At 34.9% G+C, this 27,680-nt stretch overlaps 1 protein-coding gene across 7 annotated transcripts in view; it reads left to right on the forward strand.

The window, feature by feature from the left end:
* The window catches only part of LOC149557446 (DNA binding / DNA-directed RNA polymerase), a 161,530-nt gene that overhangs the window by 75,381 nt on the left and 58,469 nt on the right, over positions 1 to 27,680 (forward strand). For all 7 annotated transcript variants that reach the window (XM_089832097.1, XM_089832098.1, XM_089832100.1 and 4 more), the window contains one exon: positions 4,007 to 4,119. In XM_089832097.1, coding sequence (XP_089688223.1) covers positions 4,007 to 4,119 — 113 coding nt within the window. The remainder of the gene's footprint in view (positions 1 to 4,006; positions 4,120 to 27,680) is intronic.

Genomic DNA, 27,680 nt, shown 5'->3' on the forward strand with positions numbered 1-27,680 from the left:
AATGCTTGAAGTATATATGATTCATTGTAAGAAACAATAACTGCACAAATGAATCATGAACATTACTCGAAAAGGTATGAAATACTTATCTTTTTATTGTTGATAAATTTGGCAATGCCTTTTCATATTTTAATCTTCATATCTTTTCCTGCCAGGGACCTCATGTTTGAAGCTTTGGATCCTCTTGAAAAATTTTCAGCACCTCTTCCTTTCAGCAACAAAATAGTCAAATTAATCATAATGCGTGATTCAGACATATCAAGAAGGCAAACACAATAATTTATGTAGCGGATCTGGTGATAGCCTTTTTCAAAGAATGTAATGTTTGTCAACAAAGAATGTAGATCACTATCACAACAGTGTTTTAGAGAACCTTATTGTAGATCTCTAGCATAGCTACCTTAAACCTTAACTAGTATGAGGTAAGTCATACTCTTGGGAAAGGAAGAAGAAGAGATGGAGTAGGCAATTGACAGATTACAAAGAGATAGAATATCATAAAGTTTAAGGACACAAGCCCCTAAACCAAAGATCCTAAGTCCATTCCCATGCAAAGAGGGCATGGAAACAAAGAAAAAAGAAATAAAAGAAAAGAAAGACAAAACAACACAAAAATAAAAGACTCAAAGGGGTTAGACTAAAACCCAAATCAACTAGTGAAAGATACCCCAGCTGAAGAAATGTCTCACCCACTAATATCATGTTTGGAAGGCTATTACAAAAGCATGAATGGTCACATAGGAAAGACAAGGACACCGCAAAGGATAATATTCTCCATGATTCTATCCTACTAGCATGAAAGCAAAAGAGATAGAAGGAAGTGATTAATTTTCCTAGTAAGATTTGTGTCTTGCTATAACTCACAAAGGGTATAGGATTGAATAATCTAGTAGGGTTGTATGCCTGGTAGTAAATCCTAGATGGGGGTGGAATTTTAGTCTACTAGGTCTGTGTTCCTGATAGTCAATCCCACAAAAAAAAAACAAAAGATAGGATCAAATGGTCTAGTAGGGTTGTATGTTTGATATTCAATCCTATGAAAAGGAGTAGAATTGAATAGTCTAGCAGGGTTGTATGCCCGATAATCAATCATACAAAGTTTGCATGCATGTTTTTGGACGTACACCCATGGATCAATTTCCTAGTAGCACCATGAAATGTAAATATGTCCATGCCCTCTTTCGATGGACAAGGGTCCGTTATCCGTAGAGATATGTGTGTAAATGTAAATCCAGGGAGGAAAAGGGCCACTTATACCCGCTAATGACTGCTTGCAACAAAAAGGAAAACTGCATAAATAGTGTACAATGAAGGTTATATGTATGCCCCCTCCTTATGATGATTGTGTAGCCAAATACATCATAAGGAAGAGAATCAAGGATGACTACTTCTATCAACAAGGAGATATCCTTAAGCAATAATGTATGCTAGAGTGTTGGCTCTTGTTAGCTAAGAAAATAGATAATTATGAAAGGATATGCCACTTATAAGAAGAGACCCTTGAAAGGAAGAGACCTTGTTGACAAGACATCTACCTTCAAGAGGAGTGTGTGGACAAAGATAACAACTTCAAGACGAAAGAGAAGAGAAGAAAAATGCACCCACTTAGGCCCCTGTGTCCAAGTGAAATAGGGATTCTTGATGAAGGATGAAAAACTTAAAGAGCACATTGTAAGTGAAAATGTTTACAGTGAACATAGTTTTGCAAATAAAGAAGAGGTGATGATTAAGGACATATGCCTCTTGTATGGAAGAGATAATCCTGATCGAGACAACAATTCCTCATAGGAAAAGAATGTCACATGATGAACGAATGCCCCTATATGAAAGAAAATTGACCCTTAGACAAAGAGATAGAATGTACAAGCTACCTTGCCCCCAAGTGTAAGGGCAAGATACTCCATAGGATATCCATCAACATAAGATTTGACATATTTGCTAGAAAAGACATTGCGTATGAAGCAATAATGAAAGAAAATGAAACTATAGCTAAGATAAGATAAATTTATTAATGTTCAAGAAGAGACCACAAAAGGTTTAAAGGGATTGAAAGTATACAACCAAGACAACTACCAACAAGAGGAGCACCAAATGGTGTTTGGGAAAAGAGCAAGTGCGAAAGAAAAAAATCGAAAAGGGAAACACTAGAGGTCCTTCTTGGGCAGTAAGTAGTCCAACACCGAAGTATACGGTTCGACCTCCATACCTTCTCAAAATATTGTTAGTGATAGGGTGGTGCTGTCGGGTGTACCCATTTCGAGGTCTGATTGACCTAGTGTGACTGGAAGGAGGAGGGCCGAGCGATTGCTTTGTGCCCTTCGTAGGAGACACAAGAAAGAAAAAGGAAGTGATAAGCTGGTCCGAAATCTGATCCGAGGTTAACTGAACTTGCAAGGTGTGATCATGAAGCTGAATGACTTCTTGGAATTAAAGTGCAACACACTGCTAGTTAGTGTATCTAAGGAAAGAAAGAAATATGCACTTCTTGAACAAGTAGTGAAACCTGCCTTGATCTCGTAATAAATGGGACAATGGAAGATGAAGTGAGTTTGTCTTAGCCTTTGTCAAAGCATAAAGGCAACATATCTGATCAACACGGTCAAGTTGATGGGCCATCTGAGTGCGGAGTTGATGAGAATTGAATCTAAAGGAACCTAAGGAGATGCTAAGGGCATGACTCGAGTGCTGAGTCAGGTAGGAAGGATGCACAATGACCCTGCCCTAAATGTCCATGTAGTGCTCAGTATAAAAGGCCATCCTAGAGTGGAGACCCCCTTGAGGTTAATCCAAGTTTTGATAATATACTGTGTGTAAATGTGAAGTCTAACATGCCTGTTCAACTCCCGCTAAGAGGGAAGAAGGTGAGTGGGAGCATCTAGCGAGAATTGAAAGGGAGGGAGTTGGTCAATGTCAATCCCGATCGAGCCCAGGAAAGAAGAAGTCTGGGCATATCAGCAATGGGTCCTAGCATTAGGGCTAGAACCGACGATAACCTTAGAAGAATAGTAAGAGAAGTAAGAGTGTCCGCGCTGCTTGCCAACCATATCCCCACACCCCCAAAGATGGTGTAGGAACCAAACCGGATCGAATATGCCCTAGAGCCTGTAAGGATGGGCCCTGGACTTGGCCAATATGGCCCCAATGTTGTTAGTATAAACATATTGCAAATCCAAAACTGAAAACAATACATTACATCTGCAAACTTTATCACTGTTTTTGTCTTTGAAAACCATTGTCATGACTCATATTTCAGATTTTCTGTAAATATTAAATTATATTAAAAACAAATTTGATGTACCCAAGTACCCCCATCCCCTATTTTGAAAAATAACCCATACCTGTACCTGAAGTACCCAAGTACCCCTGTCCCCATGCAACCTTGAAATTTATGAATTTCAAATATCAATTCAACTCAATTGCTATGTACAATGTATGTGATGAATGATTATCAATGTTATATGAATATAACTTCCCCTGTTTTTAATACAGGCATCCCTTCTTCTGTCCCCAAAAATGGCCAAAACAAATTCTGTCCCAGAAATGTGTCCCCCCTGTCCTAGAAACTTGGGTAACGTAGCATTAAACCCTACATCTTCTATTTTATATCATAGAGCTATATCGAGTCATATTGAGACCTTTGTCTTACAAGGAAAGTGAACTGAATAGGCTGAGGTCAAGCATCTGTACCATCACATGTCAACAGAATGTTGAGACTCAAGAGGCTTCGATTGAATTAACTGCTGGTTTTTGTGCCGCCACTGAACATAGGCTCTGGGACTTGGGCTAGTCATAAAACTAGAGCTACTAGCTGGATCACCAACTGTATATGTTAAACTTTGGGTTGCCAACTAGGCCAGTGCACACCCAACTTATATTTAATTTCTATTTTGTAGCTAATGTCTCGGCATTTTTTTAATTTATTAAATCTACTTAAGTGACAGAATTGAATAGTGGTGATAATGATATACTTTTCTCACAATCTCGTTTTGAATTTTGATTCTTTCAGGTATATGGACAAAGGATATGAAAAATGAAACAAATTTGCAACAACCACAGATTACAAAAGCAATAAAAAATCTCGAAACCCGTGGCTTAATAAAAGGAGTGAAGTCTGTTTCTGTAAGTACTGCATTTTAAATTCTATGTAATGTATATTGTTATGGTTTGATGCATAGTAATATTGCCCTGTTAGATGTCTGCATGGGAGGCAGGTTGTGGTGCATGTGGATGGGCATAAGTGCAAGAAATCTGGTGTAGACAATCAGAAATTCATCTTTACCCATTAATTTAGGCTTTAAAATTCCAAAACGAAGTTGGTCATATGTAACTTTCATGGGTAAAGGCTTAAAGTTAACCATAATATTTTATCATTACAAGACGTGAAGCTTGTTTCTGTAGATATTGCATATTACCTTACTTTGCAATCTACACCTTTAGATGTCTGCATGAGAGGCAAGGGTGGGTTTGTGGGGATATGCATAGATGAGAGAAAAATCTGATTATAAGAATCTGAAATTCAGCTTAAGTGATCAATTCAGTCTTTAGGATATCCCAAAATAAGTTGGTCATATGTAACTTTCACAGGTAAAGCCTTAAAATGTAATGCTACAGAAGTCTCGAAGTGATGCCCAATAGCAGAAGATCAAGTGTTCATTGGATGCAGATTTAACAGACCATAGAAGCAGACCAAAGTCACTGCATTTAGCAGGGCACTGAAGCGTCCAACATAGCTTATATATGCAGATCGAACCACACTGAAAGCTTACCCAAATGTGCAGCAATTTGACATTTCGTAGCAGGGATTTGATTGCCAAACATAGGACATAATTTGCGCCAATCAAAAAGGATATTAGGCGTTTATAATTGCAGATATCATTCACAGTGATCCAAGGATGATGGATGTCAAAATTTAGTGAGATCAAACTCCCAAATGCAAATAAGAAATGTCACAAACTTCCAGCGCAGTAGTTGTCTTTCAAGGTACAATAGGAGCAGAAATGGAAGACTGACTCCCAAACTAATTCACAAGACTCAAATTCCAAAACTACTATACCTCAGTAGTAGTTTGAAAAATAATCAGCTCCAACAATTAATCTTCTCCTTAGCCACAGTAAAACAGTAGGAGAAATGGCCAATTGTATACCTCAGCACAATTACCAATGCAAACTCAGAACAAAGTTTTAGATTTGAATCTACAATATTTCAGCTGTAGATCCAATGGAACAACTCAAAATTCATATCCTTATACTTCAGCAAGGGCACAAAAATCAGAACTCAGAAAAAACCACTAAGCCATCAAAAGCGAACAAAATATCCAAGCATGCTTTTCTCAACAAATGGGCTTGTATTTATAACCTCTAGATCTCTTTTTGTTGCCAAAATGTAACTTCACTCAGGAAGCTTCACCACACAACATTAATTTTCGTTAGATTCTTTCACTTGGCCCAACAAATTAATAAATGACACTTTCCACTGATAACTCAACCTTCAACTTAAGTGAAATTATAACTTTACAATAAGCCATTTAATTATTTAATAATAATTTGGCCACTAAAAATATAATAACCCCCAAAATACTCATCATTTAAATATGCCATCTGAAATAGGAGTCATACCTATTATTTCTCCATGTGACTAAATGCACTTTCCAAAAATAGAAAGGGTCCATCTCAATCAACACCAACTTCTCACAAATAATAAGTACACAAAACTAAGCCCAAATTATGTCCAATCTGAGCCAAATGAAGACCAACTTGTAGCTTACTGAATTGTGGAGAAGATAAGACCCTCTCAAGTCAAGCCACTACCTTAAAAGATCTTCTATCCACAATAATTAGCCTACGAGGATCACATTAATAGCCTAATCCATGAAACTTTGATACTGACAAAAATGGGGATATTACGTAGATGTTGTATTAAATAAAGGAAATGAAAGTTCCTCATATAGATTTACAAAGACGATGTTTCTAAAAAAACAATCATGATCTAAAGACAACATAGAAACTACTGAATAAACTAAAGACTAACTAAGATGACTATTAAAGAAACATTGTAATATTCTAATACCCTCCCTTGGTGGTCATCATCTAACTACCCTACTAAACACTGTACATGTGTTGTGGTCATAAATTCTTCTGAACATTCAGTTATTGCTAAGACTGTCACTTCTACAGAATGGTTATGAATAAGACTAGCCAAAACTTGTCCAGAAAACAAAAGAGAGGTTGCCCCCCTTTTCAGAATGCTCTGCAACAAAAGACGATCTTGCCAGTAACTCTGCCATTGAGGTGAGTTTGCCATTAACCCTCCCAAAATATGCAATTTTTTTTTACTAGAAATCAACATAAAATGTCCAACTTAATGTTGAATAACAAAATCATTCTTGTAGGACACTGAGAACAATTACTGCAATTTTGAGGAAAAAATTGTCAAACCCTCCAAATTACGATAGATGACCATGATGCCTCAAAACAGATTGCACGATTCCATGATTTTAAGTTAATAATGTATCGATTTTTCAAAAGAAGAACAAAAAGACAAAACTCCTAAAACAGGAATTCGTAATGGAACGCCCCATGTGAACTTTGTGCATTAGAGAAACTAGAAACAATTTCTACGAAGAAGAGTTGAAAAGCTAGACATAATTTTTTAGGTGAAAACTCAATCAAAACCAGAAGATGGAATCCAAGACATGGATCAAAGAACACAAAACTTCGTTTTGAGGAAAAATAGTAAAACCCATTGAATATTTTTTGACGAAAAAATTAAAAGAACCCAACAGACAAGATTTTAGGAAAAAAATATTAAAAACAAATAATTTTTGATGAATAATTTATTAAAACCCACCAATTTTTTTTACAGAAAAAGTTATGAAACCTATCAATTTTTTTAAGGGAAAAAATTATGAAAACCCATTAGAGAAACCTTCATACAACAAAACATGGGACCATATGAAAGCAACATGCTACTCTCAAAATGCACATGCAAGAACATGCAACATTTGAAAATTAGAGACTTGCATAAACCAAGAAATTATGTGATCAAAACCCTTGTCCAGGCTTTTGTGATTTTCAGCAAAAATCTTTCAAGATGAATGTGTTGGCTAAATTTTTTATACCTCACTGACTTTGAGTTACAAAACTATGACTTTATGCAACATTTCATGAGATTTCTTTCTTCTCTTAGCAACAGGGAGGCTCCCTTCTAACCATAGGTGGCTTCAATAGGAACTTAACTGAAATTACAAAAAGGATTGTTCTCTTGATCAATTCCTTTTTTTAAAGGAATGGTTTGCATATAACTATAACTTTCCAACTTAGCAAAAAGTGCCTTACTGTTACAATAATACCAATGACCCTAGAATTGACATAAGAACAACACTAGGGGCAGTAGTTTGCTTTTTTATATTTATTAAAACAAAAACATGAACACAAAGTCTCCTGCATTCGTCTCGAATAAAGACTCAAGCCGAATAACTAGTAAGGCACAAAATCTCTTATTGGATCATCTTGAATTCAATAAAAATACTTACAATTGAAGCCTAAAGTCTTTAAATCTATGTGATTACAAACACTACTATCTATTATAATTTCTCCTCCTGTAGCGAGAAGTCTTCAAAAGTTCAAATTGGCTCTGCATGTAATAGGCAGCGCAAAGTCTGCAAGATTAAATTCAAATCCCTCTAAATCAAAACTCTAGAACTCACAATCAATATCCAAAAAATGTCGTCACATAACACTTTGAATCAACACAAAGTTTGAAAACAAGTTGCCTCTTTTATTGATAGCCATTAAGATTTACATCCAAGCACAAAGTCTTAGAGTGCACATATAAGCTGGTAGAATTTTCTTGCCTTGCCAAAGATGATTATTTACAATAAGCTCCCTCCAGGAAAATAGGAGAGAGAAAGGTGGAGGAAAAAGGGGAAATTCACAACAACCTTGACTTATTCTCCAACAAACTTCTAACTAACTAATTTGACTTATTCAATGTTGAATGCCTAATGTGATTGCAACTTGATTACATGTTACAACTTTGCACGTGATACTATTACATGCAATTACATCTTGTTTTTCCATCACATGTAATATGTCAATTACAAATAATATTTTGAGTGCCTCACTAGACACAAATTCTTTTATATCAAAGCTTTGTTGGTGTTCATGCTGCTACAAGATGCCCAGTGTTTTACGATTGTTGTGCTCAAGTTTGGTGGAAGCATCTCGAAGTGGAATATGAATATGCATCTTTGATTGTTCTGTTGAGTGTCTAATCACCTTTTTTAGCTTTAAAGCACTCTATTCTTGTAATTATTCTTCCACCTCCTTGTAGGCTCCATCATGTGATCATGCTTGTTTCTTGTCCTCCATTCTTCTTTGTGTGCATAAAACCAGCTCTTTAAATGGGGGAAACTCTTAGAAATGAGGTTGTTTTGCGAGCATCGCTTATGGAATATGGTTGGGAACTTTTGGGACAGCAAAGGAACAAATGGGTCTGGTTCAGAATGACTCAAATATGACTAGAAAAGCCAAAAACAGATTTTTCAGGGTTCATTACATATGCAGACAATGAGCTTAAAAATGCTCAAATGATGGATCAAGTATAGTGAAATGGAAGCATAGCATACTTTAACAGGTTATGTGGGAAATTCTTTTTTAAACACAGGGCAGCCACATGGAGGTTCATGGAAAACATATTGGTGGGATTTACAATTGTATTCATGTGAGGAGAAATGAAGAACTTTTCTTTCCTTCGAACGAGAGTTTACCCCGACTGCATATGCTAGTAAATGAAACCTTGCATATGCAACTTAGACAAGCAGACGAAAGACAAGAAGAGATGTGCAAATCTGAAAATGGAAATTGAAAGACTTGCAATAAGAAAGTAAACAAAACCAAAAATGCCTTAAGTAAAATAAGGGAAAAACATGCCTCTCTCCACCAACTACAAAATAACAAGTCTGTTTCAAATCTTTGACAAATCTGGAAAAAAATCCAAGAGATTTTGGATTAAGATTTGTTTAATATCACAAGACTTATATTGATTTCAAAATTCATACATTGTGGATAGTCAAGATGCAAATTTTGACATGTGGAGATAGTTAGAGAGAGATCAAATGTACAAAGCTTGCAACAAACTTTGACCAAATCAACACCATATGCAAATGTATTCAAAACTGGCGTCTAGGGCATCATTTTAAGCTTGGAAATGATGAAGAACAAGCTGGAAATTGAAATAGATACCCTAGACTTCTTTCAGTGATTGAAAAACAAAACCACCAAGAAATGCAACATTTTTGGTAGAAAATGTGCTCTAGACGGGCTGTTTTTGGCCAAATGTATGTGTTGAAGAACATTTTTTCACTATCAAATTTCCCGCTCTTCAAAAGCGCCCAAAAATGCCTTGAGTTTTGGTAAAAAATGGGGGCTTTTTGCTGGATTACATTATGCCAATATGTTATCAATACATAGACACTGTTTCTTGGAATGTTTGCAAGTGAAAAATGTGCTCACAACCCTCCAAAATCACCACTAAGCCTCTTGCATTCGAATGCTGCCTTTAGATGCGTTTTTGGAGAGCAAAAATATATTATAAATGTCATGCAATAGAGCACAAAATCTCCACATTGCGTTTTTCATGAAGGACTTAATGCAAAATGCATTTTTGGAGACCATTACATTTTAAAATACATGTAATCAAGCCAAAAATCACCATCTTGAGTTATAAGGCTATAAAAGTCACTTAAACACACTTTCGGTGACCAATATGTATTTGAAATAAATGCAATTGGGTGAGAAATGACCACTTTTCCTTGGTAAAAGCTTAAAACAACTACGAAAGATAAATTGCAATGAATATTTACAATGAAAAAGGACATGGGGTATGCTATAAACGAAAGTGTGAGCCTCTCAAATGCGCATCGTGTCCCCAACAGAGTCACCAAAAACTGTTGGCTGAAATTTTTGTACGTCACTGACTACAACTTACAAAATTGTGACCTTAGGCAACATTTCATGAGATTTCTCTCTCCTCTCAGCAATAGGGGAGGCTCCCTTTTTTATTGTAGGTGGCTTTAAAATGAACTTAACTAAAATTACAAAAAGGATGGTTCTTTTGATCAAATCCTATTTTTTTAGGAATGATTTGCATACAACTATAACTTTCCAACTTAACAGAAAAAACTTTATTGCTACGATAATACCGGTGACCCTGGAATTGACGTAAGAACAACACTTGGGGCAGCTGTTCACTTTTTATTTTTTGTGAAACAAAAATAGGAACCTAAAGTTTCCTACATTCGTCTTGAATAAAGACTAAAGCTAAATAACTAGTAAGGCACAAAGTCTTTTACTGGATCCTCTCAAATTCAAAAAAAAACACTTACAATTGAAGCCCAAAGTCTTCAAATCTAAGTGATTACAACCACTACTATCTATTGTAATTTGTCCTCCTGCAGCATAAAGTCTTCAAAGGTTCAAATTGGCTCTAAATATATAGGCAACTCAATGTCTGCACGATTAAATTCAAATCCCTCTAGATCAAAGCTCTAAAAGTCACAATCAATATCTAGAAAGTGTCGTCACATAACACCTTGAATCAACACAAAGTTTGAAAGCAAGATGCCTCTTTTATTGGTAGCAATTTAGATTTACATCCCGACACAAAGTCTTAGAATGCACATATGAACTGGTAGAATTTTCTTGACTTGTCAGAGATGATTATTTACAATGAGCTCCCTCCTTTATATAGGGAAATAGAAGAGAGAAAGGTGGAGGAAAAAGGGGAAATTCTCAACCACCTTGACTTATTCTCTAACAAACTTCTAACTAACTAATTTGACTTGTTCAAAGTTGCATGCCCAATGTGATTGCAACATGATTACATGTTACAACTTTGCACGTGATACTATCACATGCAATTACATCTTGTTTTTCCATCACATGTAATATGTCAATTACAAATAATATTCTAAGCGCCTCACAAGACAAATTCTATTACATCAAGCTTTATAGGTCTTCATGCTGCTACAAGATGCCTCATGTTTTATGATTGTTGTGCTCAGGTTTGGTGGAAGCATCTCAAACTGAAATATGAATACATGTCTTTGATTGTTTGTTAAGTGTCCATTGACCTTTTTAAGCTTGAAAATACTCTCTGCTTGTAATTATTCTTTCACCTCCTTGTAGGCTCCATCAGGTGATCATGCTTGTTTCTTCTTTGCATGCATAAAACCAACTCTTTAAATGGGGAAAATCTTAGAAACGGGGCTGCTTTGCAAGCATTGCATATGGAATACTGCTAGGAACAATTGGGATAGCGTATGATCAAATGGGTCAAGCTCATAAAGGCCCAAATATGACTAGAAATGTCAAAAAAAGGGTTTTTTTTTGAGTTCATTATGTATGCGGACATCGAGCTTAAAAATGTGCAAATGATGGATTAAGTATAGTGAAATGAAAGCATAGCATACTTCAATAGGTTATGTGGGAAATACTTTTTCAAACACAGGCCAGCCATATGGAGGTTCATGGGATGCATATTGGTGGGATTTACACTTGTATTTGTGTGAGGAGAAATGAAGAACTTGTCTTTTTTTAGAACGGGAATTTAGCATACTTCAATAGGTTATGTGGGAAATACTTTTTCAAACACAGGCCAGCCATATGGAGGTTCATGGGATGCATATTGGTGGGATTTACACTTGTATTTGTGTGAGGAGAAATGAAGAACTTGTCTTTTTTTAGAACGGGAATTTACCCTGATTGCATATGCAAGTAAATGAAACCTTGCATATGCAACTTAGAGAAGTAGATAGAAGAAAAGAAGAGACACGCAAATCTGAAAATGGAAATTGAAAGGACTTGCAATAAGAAATTAAACAAAACCAAAAATGCCTTAAGGAAAATAAGGGATAAACATACCTCTCTCCACCAACCACAAAATAATGATTCTTTTTCAAATATTTGACAAATCTGAAAATAAATCCAAGAGATTTTGGATTAAGATTTGTTTAATATCTAAGTTGCATGAGTACTTACCCCCCCGACACCAAGAAAAATTTGAACCGGTTCGCAGTTCTTGTCCAGTTCCTACTTGGTTTGACTAGGTTACTGTTTTTGCCCTACGAGTTCGAACTAGGTTCGAACCCGGGCAAACTAGCACCAAAAAGTTCGAACTAGGTTCGAACCAGCAGTGAATTGGGCCACATGGATGGCTGGAAAGTGCTTTTTTTGGGAAAGAATTAAATATTTGTTGGCATCCACAACCCTAAAAGTTGTTATGAATTTTTTTTGGTAGCTTCTCATTGTCATTTTATGTTTCTAATAGAGGTATTTTGTCAAATGTTTTGAATCTTTGGTGTTGAAGTTGATTGAGCTATATGATGGTATGATCACTATGATTACAAGTTTAATTGTTTATGGTTTTTTTGCTGTTTAAATGTGTTTAGCTACTATGCTACATTCTAACTTTAACTCATGCTACATAAATATGTTTATATATATATATATATATATTTATAATTTTTACATGTTTTTGTACTAACGAACTCAAACCCCTTTCCAAAATTTTGACAAACTTGCAAATTAGTTCTCGAACTTCGAACTTGTAACCGAACCCAAACTGACAACTTTGAATATCATAAGACTTATATTGATTTCAAAATTTAAACATTGGGGATAGTCAAGATTTGAATTTTGACATGTGGAGATAGCTAGAGAGATTAAATGCCCAAAACTTGCAGCAAACTTCGACCAAATCAGCACAATATGCAAATGTATTCAAAAATGGCATGTAGGGCATCATTTTAAGCTTGGAAATGATGAAGAACAAGCTGTAAATCGGAATACATACCCTACTAGACTTCTTGGAGTGATTGAAAAACAAAAATCACCAAGTAATGCAACATTCTTGGTAGAAAACGTGCCCTAGATGGGCTGTTTTTGCCCAAATGCATTTGTTGAAGGACATGCTTTCACTCCCAAATTCGCCACTCTTCAAAAACGCCCAAAAACACCAAGATTTTTTTGCTGGATTACATATGCCAATATGTTATCAATACATAGAGGCCCTTTTTTGGAATGTTTGTATGTGAAAAAATGTGCCCAAAAATCCTCCAAATGCAGGCTGAAAGTTAAATAGGGATTTCCTTGTGCAAATGCATGTATTGTAATGCATACAATGTGCTCCAAAATTGCCACTAAGCCTCTTGCATTCAAATGCTGCCTTTAGAAGCATTTTGGGAGCAAAAACATATTTTAAATGTCATGCAATAGGGCATAAAATCACCACTTTGTGTTTTTCATGAAGGACTTAGTGCAAAACGCACTTTTGGAGACCATTTACATAATTTAAAATACATGTAATTGAGCCAGAAGTCACCACCTTGAGTTATAACGCTTTAAAAGTCACTTAAACACACTTTTGGTGACCAATTACATGTATTTGAAAGACATGCAATTGGGCGAAATTGCCACTTTGCCTTGATGAGGTTTTAAAACATGTAAACAATTATAAAATGCATGTAGTTGGGCCAAAAAATGCCACTTTGGCTTAGGCTAAGTGAAATGTGTTTTTTTAGTATCACATACACATGCAATTGGGTTCAAAAGAGCCACTTTTGTCTAAGTTAATGTAATGACCCCCATGACTTAGGAGAAGAACAATTTTTTTCTTTCAAATAATAATAAAAAATCATGATTGTAAATTTTATAATTTCTTTATACTTATTATTAAACAAAATAATAGTGGTCAATTTCCTTTTTATCAATATAATAATTGTTATTTTTTTCAATTCATTATTCAGATACATATTATAATATAATAACTATCACTAACAATAAATGTTTAAATATAATAATTATTAATAAACATTCTATCAAACTATTAAAACATAATGATAAATGAAAATTGAATAAAAGAGAGAAATTAGAATCTCGACCAATGCAATTGGTCGTGACTCTTCAAAGACCACCCCCCCCCCCCCCCCCCCCCCCCCCCCCCCAACAATATTTATACCAAGGAGGATACGCAGAACAGGGGGCAGAACATGGGAGCATGAGAAAGAATAAGACAAATATAGGAAGAAAACAAAAGCCATCTCTTTAATTAGAACCTCAACAACAAAGGACATAAAAGATGATTTCAACCATCAACATAGCATATACATCTGTGTAGGAAAAATTGCTAGTCATCTCACATAGAGATATCATTAACACACGAAGAAACTTGGGAAATGGAGTTCATAAATTAAGGTAAGAATTCTAACTGGCTACCAAGTAATCGCATAGAGTGAGATTTGAATAACGCAATCATTTAACGGAATTCTAGAAGCAACCAAATGGTAGGGGAAATGGACTCCCATTAAGGACGTCCGAGAAAGCTCGACAAAAGAAAATTGTGGAAAGTATACCACAGCATCAGCCATTGATCAAGCAAATATTAAAGACATCAAGGACCAAGAAAACAATCTACAGGCCCAGAGAAACTATAATGACAACAGAAGTTCCAGGCCATCCCTTGCTACATAACCAATATCTATCATTCCATCGTCCACCACTAACAATAGGGAAGCCGTTTCTTTTCATTAGAGCCAGTTGAAGCTACTATAACCTACTCTTATTGCTCTCCTTGCATGAATCAAGACACATTATAAAGAAGTTAAATCTCACCGCATTGTTATAATCTCAGAGTTAGAATTTTGAGATACACTCCTATGAAGAATTAAGTTAAAGATTTATAGACTCTCAAAGGAAACACTACGCTATCATAAAGGAAAATAATTGCATCAGAATCACACTCAGTGGTACCAAGCAGGGGTTTTATATCCCTGAAGGACTCCCTTCAAATATTCAACAGTCAAGTGCCAAAATTAAATCAGACGGGCTAAATTATCTCCAAAGGTCAGTCAACTGAAAGGCTTAAGTCATATGCATATGAAAGGATGGATATACTCATCAAGTTATCCATAAGACCTAGCATGAGGGAAACCTCTTCTAGGAAGGATGGGTAGGGCGACATGGGCTATCCATAAGGCTTGAAGTGAGGGAATATAGTGAGAAGACAGTGCTTAGTGGAGAGATGTTCTAATTTTTTAGAACCCTAGGAGGCAGTCCCTCAGGAACTAAGTACCTGATCATAATCGCTCTCCCAAAGAAGAGAAATAAGTAGTATATATATTCTTACATTCTTGTATTCTAAATTTAGTAACTAGATCTAATCTAATAATTCTATATCTGTCTTTATAAGAATACTAACACCTATTGCAGGTTCATATTGAGGAAATCGAAAGGTACAATCAAACAGAACAAGGGACATTATAGTTAATTGAAAACTCACTTTAGACATGCATTTACATATTATAAAAACATGCAATTTGATTTAAAAAGTCCACCTAAGTGGCACTTTCAAAGATGCATATGCAATGGGCTAGAAAAACTTGATTTGGATGCATTAATATATAAAATAAATTTATACATGCAAAAACATATGTAAATGGGTTAGAATTTGCCACTTACATTGATTAAATAAGTTTTAAATATGCAAATGTGTATTAAAAACCCACTTAACACATTAAAATGTGTTATTGCATTGAAAAAGTCCATTTAAATTAATGTCGGGACTTATATTTTATTGGAAGTGGGTTTCACATAGTGATTTGCATGTTGATATATGCAATGAGTAATAATAAAAACCCCACTTTAAGTGCATTTAAGTGTCTTATGTAATTTAATTTAATATCTAACTATAGTTTATAATAAAGTATGAAAAATAGTCTTCAAGTAGACTATTTTCATAAGACAAAAAACTATGGTCAAATCAACTCAGAATGAGTTGAAATTTCAAAGTGGATAACAAAATCCACTTTAGATATTAAATATAACTTTTATATCATGCAATGTCTGATAAAAAGCCCATTTTTATGAGGTTTTTTAATTGAGATATGCAGTTGTCCTGAAAAATCCCACTTTTTCCCTTATAACTTGCTTGACAACTCTGATTTTGACCTAAGTTAGCTTGAAATGAGCGAAATTGCGAGGTCTATTCACCTAAGGCGAAAAAAAGACTAAAAACTATTTACAACACAAAGAAAAACGAAGAAAGCAAGCAAAGGTTGTCCAAAAATCGAGCATTTGTAGTGAGAGAAGAAAAAACTCTTACTAACAAACAATTTGGGATTCAACTCGAAAGAAATCTTCAAAAGAAATACATAGATAGAGCAGCACAAAGCACAGTTTAGGGATAACGAATTGTCTTTATAATACTTTATTGATCCGTTAAAACAAGAAGGATGCACCTACGAATCCATAAGAAAAATTTGCAAGGTTGCCTCAATTTTTTGAACCCAAAATTGTGGACAACAAAACCACAAATTTTTTAGAAGATACTTGGAAAGCTTTTGTTGCTTCCATTAAAGCTGCAATGTACTCAACGTTTGTAAAGCTTTTAGCAAGTGAGAACTATTTCCTACTGATCCATGAGATCATTGCTGATTCTAAACTATAACAACATCCTGATATGCTCTTTTTCTCAAGCACACTTCTAGCCCAATCTGAGTTAGTGTATTCATGTAGATCTAGGTCTACATGTTTGTATCTAAGACCATATCCAATTGTACCTCAAAGGTATCTTAGAATATGTTTTTCTGCAACAAGATGTATCTATTGGCAAGTTCGCTGAGGTGAGTATGTGGATGTTGTCATTTATGGCAACAATATGCACGGCTAAGCTGACTTATATTGAAGATAAAGTTTTGGTATGATCAAGTGATAAAATTGCCGAAGTATATGAGAGGAAAACAGGGTGCAATCAGATTGTTTTTATCAATGAGCTTAATTGTGAGCCGATACAAAGCTATAATTTGGAATATGGTAGAATGAGGAATCTACTTGATATATCTATGATTGTTTATGTTGATATGACAATTGGTACATGTTTTGGATGTATAATCATAGTATAGTTTGTTAGTGCAGAAGTATAGTACACGAGACAAAGATGTTAATTTGGCTAAGGCATTGAATTGACTTGTCAATTCCAGAACTTAGTAATAGAGGGATCACATTCTAGATGTTAACCCTTACTGAGCAGATTTTAATAATATGTTTTGGTAATGTGTTGATTGGTTATTCAGGCCAACATATTAGAGAGTTAAGGGAAAGGGTACAAACACATAATATTTTGATAAGCAAAGTTACCAATGATTATGCTATGTTATGTTATGATATGTGAGCTTTGTTTATATTGGATAGATTGTGTTTTGATGATAAAAGAAGAGCAGGGATTGTGGATGGGCATGATTTGATGCAAGGAACAACAAAGGACTAATCAAATAAGTGAGATATTTGCATAGTCAAACTTTTGGTATTTCTCTATACTACTTGTAAAGTTGTATATTGTTGTAGTATAGTGAGCAGATTTTGTAATATAACTCCTAATAGGGTTGAGGCCTGTAACAAGGTCAAAGTCCTCTAACAAGGACAAATACACTATATGTGTAATAAACTCCTAACAGGGTGAAAACCTTTCACAAGGTACTTTTTGATTAGAGGATCATTTTGTGGGTACCATCTCCATCGGGGTTTTCCCTTGGCAAGGGTTTCCCTAGTTAACAAAATATGGTTTATGAGTTTCTTTGTGGGATGCTTTTTATTGCTATTCAGTTTAATTGTTTATGCATGTTTGTAGTTAATTTTAGCTATCCATAATTTGGCAAAAAGTGTTGCTATACTACTTCACCCCTCCCTCTCAGTATTTCCTATTTCTAATAGTATCTCCTCTGGTTTACACATAAATTGGCTAAGGGCATTCACCGCATAACAAATATCAGGCCTTGTGTTGACCAAATACATCAAGAATCCAATTATCTGTCTCTAGAGAGTGGGATCTGCAAATTCTAAGTTTATTGCTGCTTCCTTTAATTTGTGCAAGTTTGTTTCCATGGGTGTAGACATGGCTTTGCACCCCATCATTCCAAACCTCTTCATAATGTCAATAGTATACTTTCCTTGATTAAGAGTGATGCCATTTGCATGTTGCCAAACTTCTAATCCAAGGAAATAATGTAGGATACTCAAATATTTCATATCAAATTCTGAAGTAAATCCTTTTTACATTAGGAGATTAGATGATCTTCTCTTGTGATTAACAAGTCATCAACATATAAACTAATAATTAACATATCACCATCAATTACCCTAAAATAGAGGTTTGGATCTGCATCATTCTTGAAAAACCCTAATCCTATGAGGTAGTGATCAATCCTTTCGTACCAGGCTCCATGGGCCTATTTTAGTCCATACAAGGCCGCCTTCAATTTGCAAACATGCGATTTTGCATTATGTATGACAAAACCTTGAGGTTGCTTGAAATAGACTTCTTCAATTGTGCCATTGAGGAATGCAGTTTTCACATCCATTTGATGTATCTTTTGTCCCTTAAATATTGCAATAGCAATTATGGATCTAACTGAAGTGTATCAAGCAAGAAGGGCTCTTCATAATCAATTCCCTCTTTTTGAGAGAAACCACTGACAACAAACCGAGCTCTGTGTTTCTCAATGCTACAATTTACAACATGTTTGATCTTGAAGAGGCATTTTGATGATACAAGAAATTTTCCTTGGGGTCTTGGTGTGATGTTCTATACGTCATTTTTTACAATGGGCTGATACTCTTGACATAGCATCTTTCCATACTTGATTGAAAGCTTCTTCAACATGGGATGGTTCTAAATTTATGATCTCACTCATCAAGGCAACATAACTAGAGAATTTGTGAGGTCTCTTGCTTTCCTTGAAGGTTCTCTTTGGTGCTACACACTTTTCTGCTTCCAAAATCATCTTCCTAGCCCATAGTGGTCTCTTTCGGTCATTATTGAGTTCATTTAAGGGAACATGATCCTCTTCCATATCGTTGAGGATCTTGATCTTATATCTCATGAGAGCTCTTCGATCTCCTAAAAGAAATGTCTTCCTCAAAAATGTCATCTCTGTTGAGTTCAATTAAATTTTGTCCAGGTCTTAATATCCTATAGGCTTGAGATGTTTCACTGTAGCCTACAAGCACTCCTTTCCTACTTGAGGGTTCTAACTTAGACCTCTTCTCTTTAGGCACGTGAATGTTGATAGGACAACCAAAGATTCTTAGATGACTTATTTCAGGTTTGATGCCAATGAATGCTTCTTCAGGGGTTTTATTGCCTACAAGTGAATTAGGACATCGATTTTGGATGTAGATAGTTGTCCTAGAGGCTTTAACCTAAAATAAATTTTCTATATTTTGATCAATCAACTTAGATCTAGTCGATTCTGCTATGGTCTTGTTCTTTCTTTCTGATACCCTATTTTGTTGGGCATTATAAGGTATAATAAACTCCTTAATCCCAACATTCACACAAAAATCTTTAAAAATGTCTAAAGTATATTCCCTCCCATTATCTATTGTTAATGTTTTGATTTTCTTCCCTAACATGTGTTCTACGAGGGCTTTGAATTCTTTGAACCTCATAAGGGTTTCTTTAGACTCTTGACATTTAAGAAAATATATCCCGGTTTTCCTAGAGAAATCATCTACAAAATTTTTATGGTAGAAGAGTACTATAGAGGTTATAGACATAGTTCGACATAAATTAGAATGAATTAGTTCTAATACATTTCTAGATTTGCTATCACTATTTTGGAAAGTTCCTTTTGTATTCTTCCTTAGGGCACAACTCTTGCATGTGCCTTCATGAGTTTGATTTAGTTTGAGCAAATCAATCACCATTTTTTGTATTGTAGGAAGAACACAAAAATGGAGATGCCTTAATCTTTTGTGTAAACTCTTGTTTGAGTTTGAAGTCTGATGAATTAGGGCTTGAGTGGGATTGTAGCATAGTTTGTAAAGACATCCATGTCTAACTCCTATAGTACGAGTCTTCTTGATAGTGGAGTTCTTTGGCCATACTAGAAGTTTGCCTTCCATAACTATAGCCTTTGTCTTCAAGTACAGAGATGGAAACTAGATTTTTTTAAAGTCCTGGCACAAATAATACTCCTAAGAGGTGAAGAGATATGCCTAATTTCAAATTTATGGTACATGTTCCAATCCCTTTGATTGGGTAGTTAGAATCATCCCCAATAGTCACTTCCTCATCAAAATTTTCCACCAGAGTGTCTAGGTGTTCTTTGAATCCGATAAAATGGCATAAGGCTCCACTATCAATCTCCTAGGTGTTGAGTTTGTCTGAAACATGGCTTGATAAGGTGTAGAAACATGTTTCTTTGAATCATTTTTCTATGTTAGCTTTTCCAACTTCAACAAAGGAGGCTTCTTGTTTTGTCCTATCAGGATAGTTCATCGGATAATGTTCATACTTATCACATCAGAAACACTCTACTTGAGATATGTCCCTCCTCTTCTTAGAAGAGCCTTTTCCATAGGTGCTTTTAGCCTTCTTTCTTTTGTAATTCCTTTTCTTTCCTTTCTTATGAGAGTTAAGAGTTCAATACATGAATGTCTTCATTGATGGTATTTTGGTTGATCCACCTAGTAATCAATCTCGATTCTTCTTGAATGTAATCTATTTTCAACCAATTAACTTAGGGAATTTTGGACATGCACTTATTCCTTCAATAAATGATTCCCATGATGATGTGACTCCATCCAGAGCCATCAATGTTAACTCCTTGTTGTTGATTTGATGACCAATTGTAGAAAGTTGGTCTCTCAATTCAGTGATCCTCATAAAGTATGATGTGACCGTTTCTCCCTTATTCATCTTCACATGATGTTGTCTTTTCAATGTGAGAGCTGTGCTGGTATTGTTTATTTCGTACATATCTTCAAGTGATTTGAACATGCGGTATGCTATGTCACAGTTTGATATAATTGGAATTATATGGTCCCTAACTGCATCCATGATCATTTTAATAGCCATGTTATTGTTCTTGTTCCATTGAATTTTCTCAGCATCATTGTCTCGTTTAGGTATGTTTACTTTTACAAATGAATTTAGCTCATTTTCCTTCAAGATAAGTGTGACCCTGAATTTCCGTGCTACAAAGTTTGACGCTCTTTCAAGATGATCTTCAAATCTGATTCCGCTTGTCATTATGAAGAGTGGAATGTGATTTCTCCTTTAAGAGCAAAAAATGGCAGTCTAGATAATCTGCTATCTTAAATCTAATCAAATCTCCTCAACTTGGCTCTGATACGGTATTAATGTAGAGTATATTTATTATTAGATATCTTTTAATTTCATCATCTCTTAAATGATGCTCTTACTAACTTATACATCTTTGCAGGTTACTGCTAGAATAAGGAGATGATAGTATTTCACTAAGAATGTTGATAAATTGGATACCGATAATACTTAAGTATTACTAAATTTGAATCACAAATTTTTCTGAGTATGTGTGTGTGTGTGAGAGAGAGATCTCCAAATGACTTGCACTAATGTATTTTTGTACTTATCATTCATCGATCTTGTGGTATATATATATATATATCTTTGTATGTACGTATGTATGTATGAGGAGACATATTGATGGAGAGATCGCGTCCTCACATATGTGGAGAAGCACGTCTCTCCACTGACATGTCCATTATAATCAACATTCTAATTAATCTAAACAACCGATAACAATCGGTAATATTGTCAATGCAAACATATACAAATAGATTCTTAATTAGTACAAATATTTTTATTGATACACATTATTGATGGCAATAACTAATGCTCAATATTGATTAAATTGATACACATTAAATGTCAATGGTAATGATACTCAATATTGATTTTTTGTAGATCGATAAATACAGATTTATACTTGGTAGAGAAATAGTAATGATAATCATTCATCAAGTCGATTAATATAAGTGATAATTTAATTCTCAGGCAACCAATATAATGATTTGTAATTTGATATTTAATTATGTATGAATGTATATCAGTATACTCAATGTATATTGGTATACATACATGCATGTAATAGAATCAAAGATCATTCTATTGATATAATTTTCATTGATGTTAATCTGACCGAAGCTATCATTGTTAACATAATAATCGACCTACTCTAGTACCGTATTATTGTAATGACCCTGCTCAAATCTGATTGAAAACTTTTGATTTTTGGCCTTGGAAATTTTGTCGAACACTTCACATACAAGGGTCATATGACTGATATAACATTTCAGTTTGCTTTAATCACTCTTTTTTTCAATTAGCATCAATGAGAATGCTTGCAAGAAGACTTAAAATTCACTAAACAATGACCTAACATGAATGTGCAACTTATTTTGCATATATGTGATTGAAACTACTTGCAATATGCAACTACAACAACTAGTAATTATGACAAACACTTTGGATGCAACCTAAGATGGCATTGATGCACTTACAGCCAAGTGGCATTAATACAAACACTTGGTATGCAAAATTATAACATTATTTATGCCAAAAAAGAGAACCTACAGCCAATTGACATTTTGTCAAACAATTGGCATGCAAACTAATAAGCTGATCATGAATGATAAAAACATATTCAATTACAACTATTTCAGACCAGCAACTTATGTCTCCTTTATTGCACATATAATGTCAACTACAATGCTAGTATGAAATGGCCAAGACTTTTGGCATTACAATATATGCAAACTATGTAATTTTCTAAGGACAAATGCAGCCTTAGTATGAAATCTAAAATGCAATATATATGCAACAATTGACTTGAGAAACTTGGTACACAAATTGTAGAAGAGCTAGAGACTTGATTGTAACACTTGTTGATGATGAAGACCTCTCCAAATGAAGAAATCAACTCTCTTGAAGTGTTGCCCCTATTCTTGCCTGGCAATACTTTAGATAAATAAATGCAGACTCTAGGCTCCTCGAATTTTTCCTTGAAATGATTGTCTCGACGATAGCAATTGAATGCAACAATACCTAGAACCATAGGATGCTTCAATGACGAGCTATGAACCAAAATGTCTTGCCAATGGTGCCCTTTCTGTAGTATATCAGACCACTGAAATTATTTACCAGCACCTGATAGCTACTCCAAAATATGCCAAAACATTTGCCAAGCTCTCCCAAGATGAATGCTCAAATACCCACAAAGAAACAATACCCGAATGAGGCCATACAAGCAAAAATCTGAATATGATATGCAAAATTGTCCTCCATTAAAATCCGAAAAAGACTGATAACTATAACAGCAATGTGCAATAAATGAAATCGACCCAATGATGAAATTCCAAAGCTCCAAAATGCCTCCAAAATCTGCAATAGATTTCCTCAAATCGATACCACCAAAATTTGGCCAAGGGCCATAAAATTTTGCTTTGAAGTACAAGTAAAAAGTCTGAAGCAACTTCCTCAACTTTGCAATAATTCAAGTGATATTTCACACTCTCAAAATTGCTCACCAATTGAGAGTTTTCGTTCTCAATGGCCAAAAACAACTGCAGAAACCCTAGGCTCTACAACCACCAAACATCAACATCAACAACAACAAATCTGCCTGGTGAGAATGAAGCCCAAGATGCCTATTTATTCTTTTTCTCCACTTTCTCTAGAAACTTCTAGAACATTATTTTATTTTATTTATTAAGTGACTTTATAAGATATTTTATAATTCAAATCACTTTATTAAATTAATTAAATATAAAGTTACCTTTTAATATTTATTTATTTGATAACTTTATAAATAATTAACTTAATACCACTTATTCATTTAATTAAAATAATTAATTAGTCATCCTCATAAAATATTCATTATTTTGGACAACTTAATTAATTAAATTAATTAAATCAAATTACCTCCAAAACGGGGACATTACAATTATGGTAAATCGGTGTTGTATTAAACAAAGGAGATGAAAGCTCCTTATATAGATTTACAAAGATGATATTTCTAATAAAAACAATCATGAACTAAGACGAAATAGAAGCTACTTAATAAACTAGAGTAACTAAGATGACCATTAAGGAAACATTACAATGTTCTAATACCACCCATCTCTTGGTATTCCTTTCCTATATCACTTTTTATTCCCCTTCAAATGAAAATGAATTTATTAGTTTTCGCTTAGCTCCCTTAGAGGCATTTTAATAATTAAACTAACCTGTCATTAAATTTGATATAATTTGACAACTTAATAATTTAATTGACTGTTATTGTCCCAAAAAGGGAACATTACAGTCCTCCCTTCCCAAAGATTGGCTGCTTTTAAATATTTTGGACGTGTATGCTGAAACTGAAAACCTGGATCCCATATCAACCTCAAAAGTGTTTTTTTGCCAATCCGTCGTGCTACTCTAATGTTAACAACCATACTTGGAATTGCGAAGCCACTCATTAGAACCCCGCTGAAAGTGTACCGAATATTCTACTACCAATACCAAATCATTACGCTATCACAACTGTCAAATACGAAGAGTTAGTAGTATCTCAAGGAAATATCAATACTGAACAACTCTCCAACTCCAAATCACCTTGCATTTAAGTGCAAAACACTCAACATAGGCACACAAGGAACCTTATCAACCCATCCTAGGCTGCTAGTGTAAGCTAGAATAACTCCTGCACGTGTGAAAACTCTAAGAGAGTTGAAATCAATGCACACAATATATCCTGCTGAGGTAACTCAAGAAAGGCCACATCAGCAAATTCCTTGCCTATCAGGATCCTTGGTAACAAAAAGAATAATTCATTCAACCAAAAAGTACGAATCTCAAAATCTCCTCTCATGAATTCCCAAACACGAATGTGATTCATCAATGTCAAGGTCCTGGAATAGAAGTCATCATAATTAACCCTGACTTTAATTAACCAAGTATTGCCTATGTGGTCAACTACTAAACGCATGACACTGATACTTAACCTCTAGATGCAAGTATCCCAACAATCCCAACTCACTGCAATCGATCCATCATCATCTGAAAGAAAACATAATAATGGTATGAATTGACCACAATAACTCAAATTGTCCCAAATGGAAGTGAAGAATAACTGACCTGTGCTCGAGGGATGTCCCACAATTAATTGCACTGAAGTTTGCAATTGCACAAAATCAAACTGCTCAGATTGAGGTCAACATCAACATTGTGAAGGAATTATTACAGTAGTAAACATTCTGAAATACTGTTGAATACATATGAGTCATGAGAATGGAATTAGTTGAAAATCCATCTCCTATGATCAAATTATACCTACCATCCACCTTAAACCAGGAACTGCTCATCTACTGAACCAAAGACTCCATCTGACTCATCTGTAGATCAAAATCTGAACTTATGTGTAAGTTGATCGGAAAGTGGTCAACAATCCTAGCTCCAGAAATTGATGCACTATTCTAATCTAGTGACCAAAACTCATCACTAAAAACTGCACCCAGGTGCCAAATTCTGCAAACAATTTCATTCTCATCATTGGGGTCCGAAAGAACTTCCTCATCCTAAAGAGTAGATTATCAAGTGTCCAATTAACATCTACCTCGAACAAAGAATTGTAAAGCAACTGAATATCATCTTTTATTTCCAACTCATACCAAACTCTAGCTGGTTTAAAAATATAGTACTTGATATTTGGGACAGTTATCCAAATCATAAGTCTGTTGTATGCCGTCAAGTGTTGTATTCACCTTTGAAAAAATCAATCCTTTCTCTATTTTCCTTCTCCTTGAAATGATTAGCAACAACAATCTGATGTTCGCTCCTTGAAGAGCCATCTTTTTATTCTCCAATATCCCATGCATATCGTTAAGCTCCATGATGAGTTTTTTGACCCCATTCTCATTTTTGTTCAATTTATCAGCATATACCTAAAAAATCTTTACGATACAATCCTTGTTTGAAAGCAAGCACGAATAATCAGATTTGATTGGTTACAAAGCAATTTTGACCACTCAAGTCTGGAAAATAAAAATCACATTCCATGCCCTTTTGTCTCCTTTCAATTTGAGCTTTCCCATAGATATCTTCAGTGATCCTGTGAATGTCATCATAATATACTAAAGCTGCAAAAACAACATCATACGTGATCTACGACTGTTCCTTCAAAGTGTGTGTCTCGACACCATCATTTTGAAATGTTTCATGGTTCTCGAAAACACTATCATGCATAAGTGAACTGCTTCTATAAAGAACACATGATTCATCACACCTTCCAAGGGTGTCATCATAGGCTTGGAATTCCTTATTTGATTGATCTGCATACAAAGTCAAGGTTGCTGCTATGTCATCATTCTAAAGCAATTTCTCACCATATGAAGATTCATGTACCTCATTGGAAACATCTTGAGACTTTGACATGTTCTGTTCTTGAATAAGACCATCCTCATCAAAATGTTTGTCAATCACAATTTCCAAGTCATCAATGTAGTTCATATATCCCTTACCTATAACAATGCTTGAATCCATCTTTTTACGGGCATATGTGTTATTTTGTTGGAACAAAGCTGTGGAATTCCTATTTTCTTCATCACTGGTCCAATCTTCTTTGGCTGACTTATCTTTCTTTCTAACCTCACAATTGTAGGTGTCTAAGTCCCTTGACTGTTGAAACAAATTTTCTCCTTTCTCATTTAGTTCTTACTTTTTTGGGAAGACCTTGAAACCTGTAAGCCCTTTGAGATTGATTCATCTTCAGTCATCTGTTTCTTGAACCCTTCAACCTTCTGTTCAATCAATCCTTTTGAGAACTCATAAGCCATAGGTGAGATATTATGCTCCTTTCTCCAAATGGCCAACAAGTCTTATTGCAACTACTTACATATTTCATCATCCTCATCTAAGATTAAGGGCAGAATAGTTTGCATACAAGCCCTCACACTGTCTGGATGATGCTTCTTGATTTTAGTTAAGAAGCAATGAAACATTTGAAGAATCATTTTTTCACATTTGAGATCCAACATAAAGATAAATGATATGGTTCTTGCCACAATTTCTGAAATCTTAGCCCTCTTATCAAAAGTAGGGGCTTTGACATCATGTAACCGATGTAAGCTCTCTACAATCAGCTATAGAACCTTTTTCAATATGTGATCATTATAGGGAGCTATGAGAGCTATTATATTTATGATCTCACTTTAACAAGAAACAACTGCAGCTCTCACCTCTTCATAAGGATGTTCCATAAATTTGAACTGGACCCAAGCGAGCATTGAGGGCTGCAAAACCCAATCCAGAAGCCTCCAATTTGACAGGTCTATTTTGGAAAAATATGAGTTTAAATCCTCCAACTTAGAGAGGTCATCATCAGGGAAATTAATGGACTCTAATTGTAAGCCAATTATATAAGCCAATTCCCTACTTACTTTTCTTTCTGCAAGTCCCCTTGCTGATTGCCATTGAATGCTTTTGAGAAAATATCACTGTTCTCATTTTACATTGTCTTCATTTTGTTTTCTGAGATGAAATTTACCAAAACTGATGCACACTTACAAAAACTCCTGAAGCTAGCAAGAACATTGTTTCTGATGAGTACTGTAGTGTCGTGCCCTTTTTTGCTGCAAGTTTTGATACCACTATAGGATGCCACCCCTGTTTGACTCTATTTTTTTTTTCGCAAATTCAACTCTGAGATATTTTGTCAAATAGTTTGCTTGAATTCTGTTTGGATGGTCGAGTTCAAATATGATTTCTAAGAAGTGATTTCAATAATTCACATTCACATATTCATATTGAGAATGAACACCATT

This window comes from Cupressus sempervirens, chromosome 5 (genome assembly GCF_028749045.1).
Source record: "Cupressus sempervirens isolate cs-2001-9-10 chromosome 5, ASM2874904v1, whole genome shotgun sequence".
Lineage (NCBI taxonomy): Eukaryota > Viridiplantae > Streptophyta > Pinopsida > Cupressales > Cupressaceae > Cupressus > Cupressus sempervirens.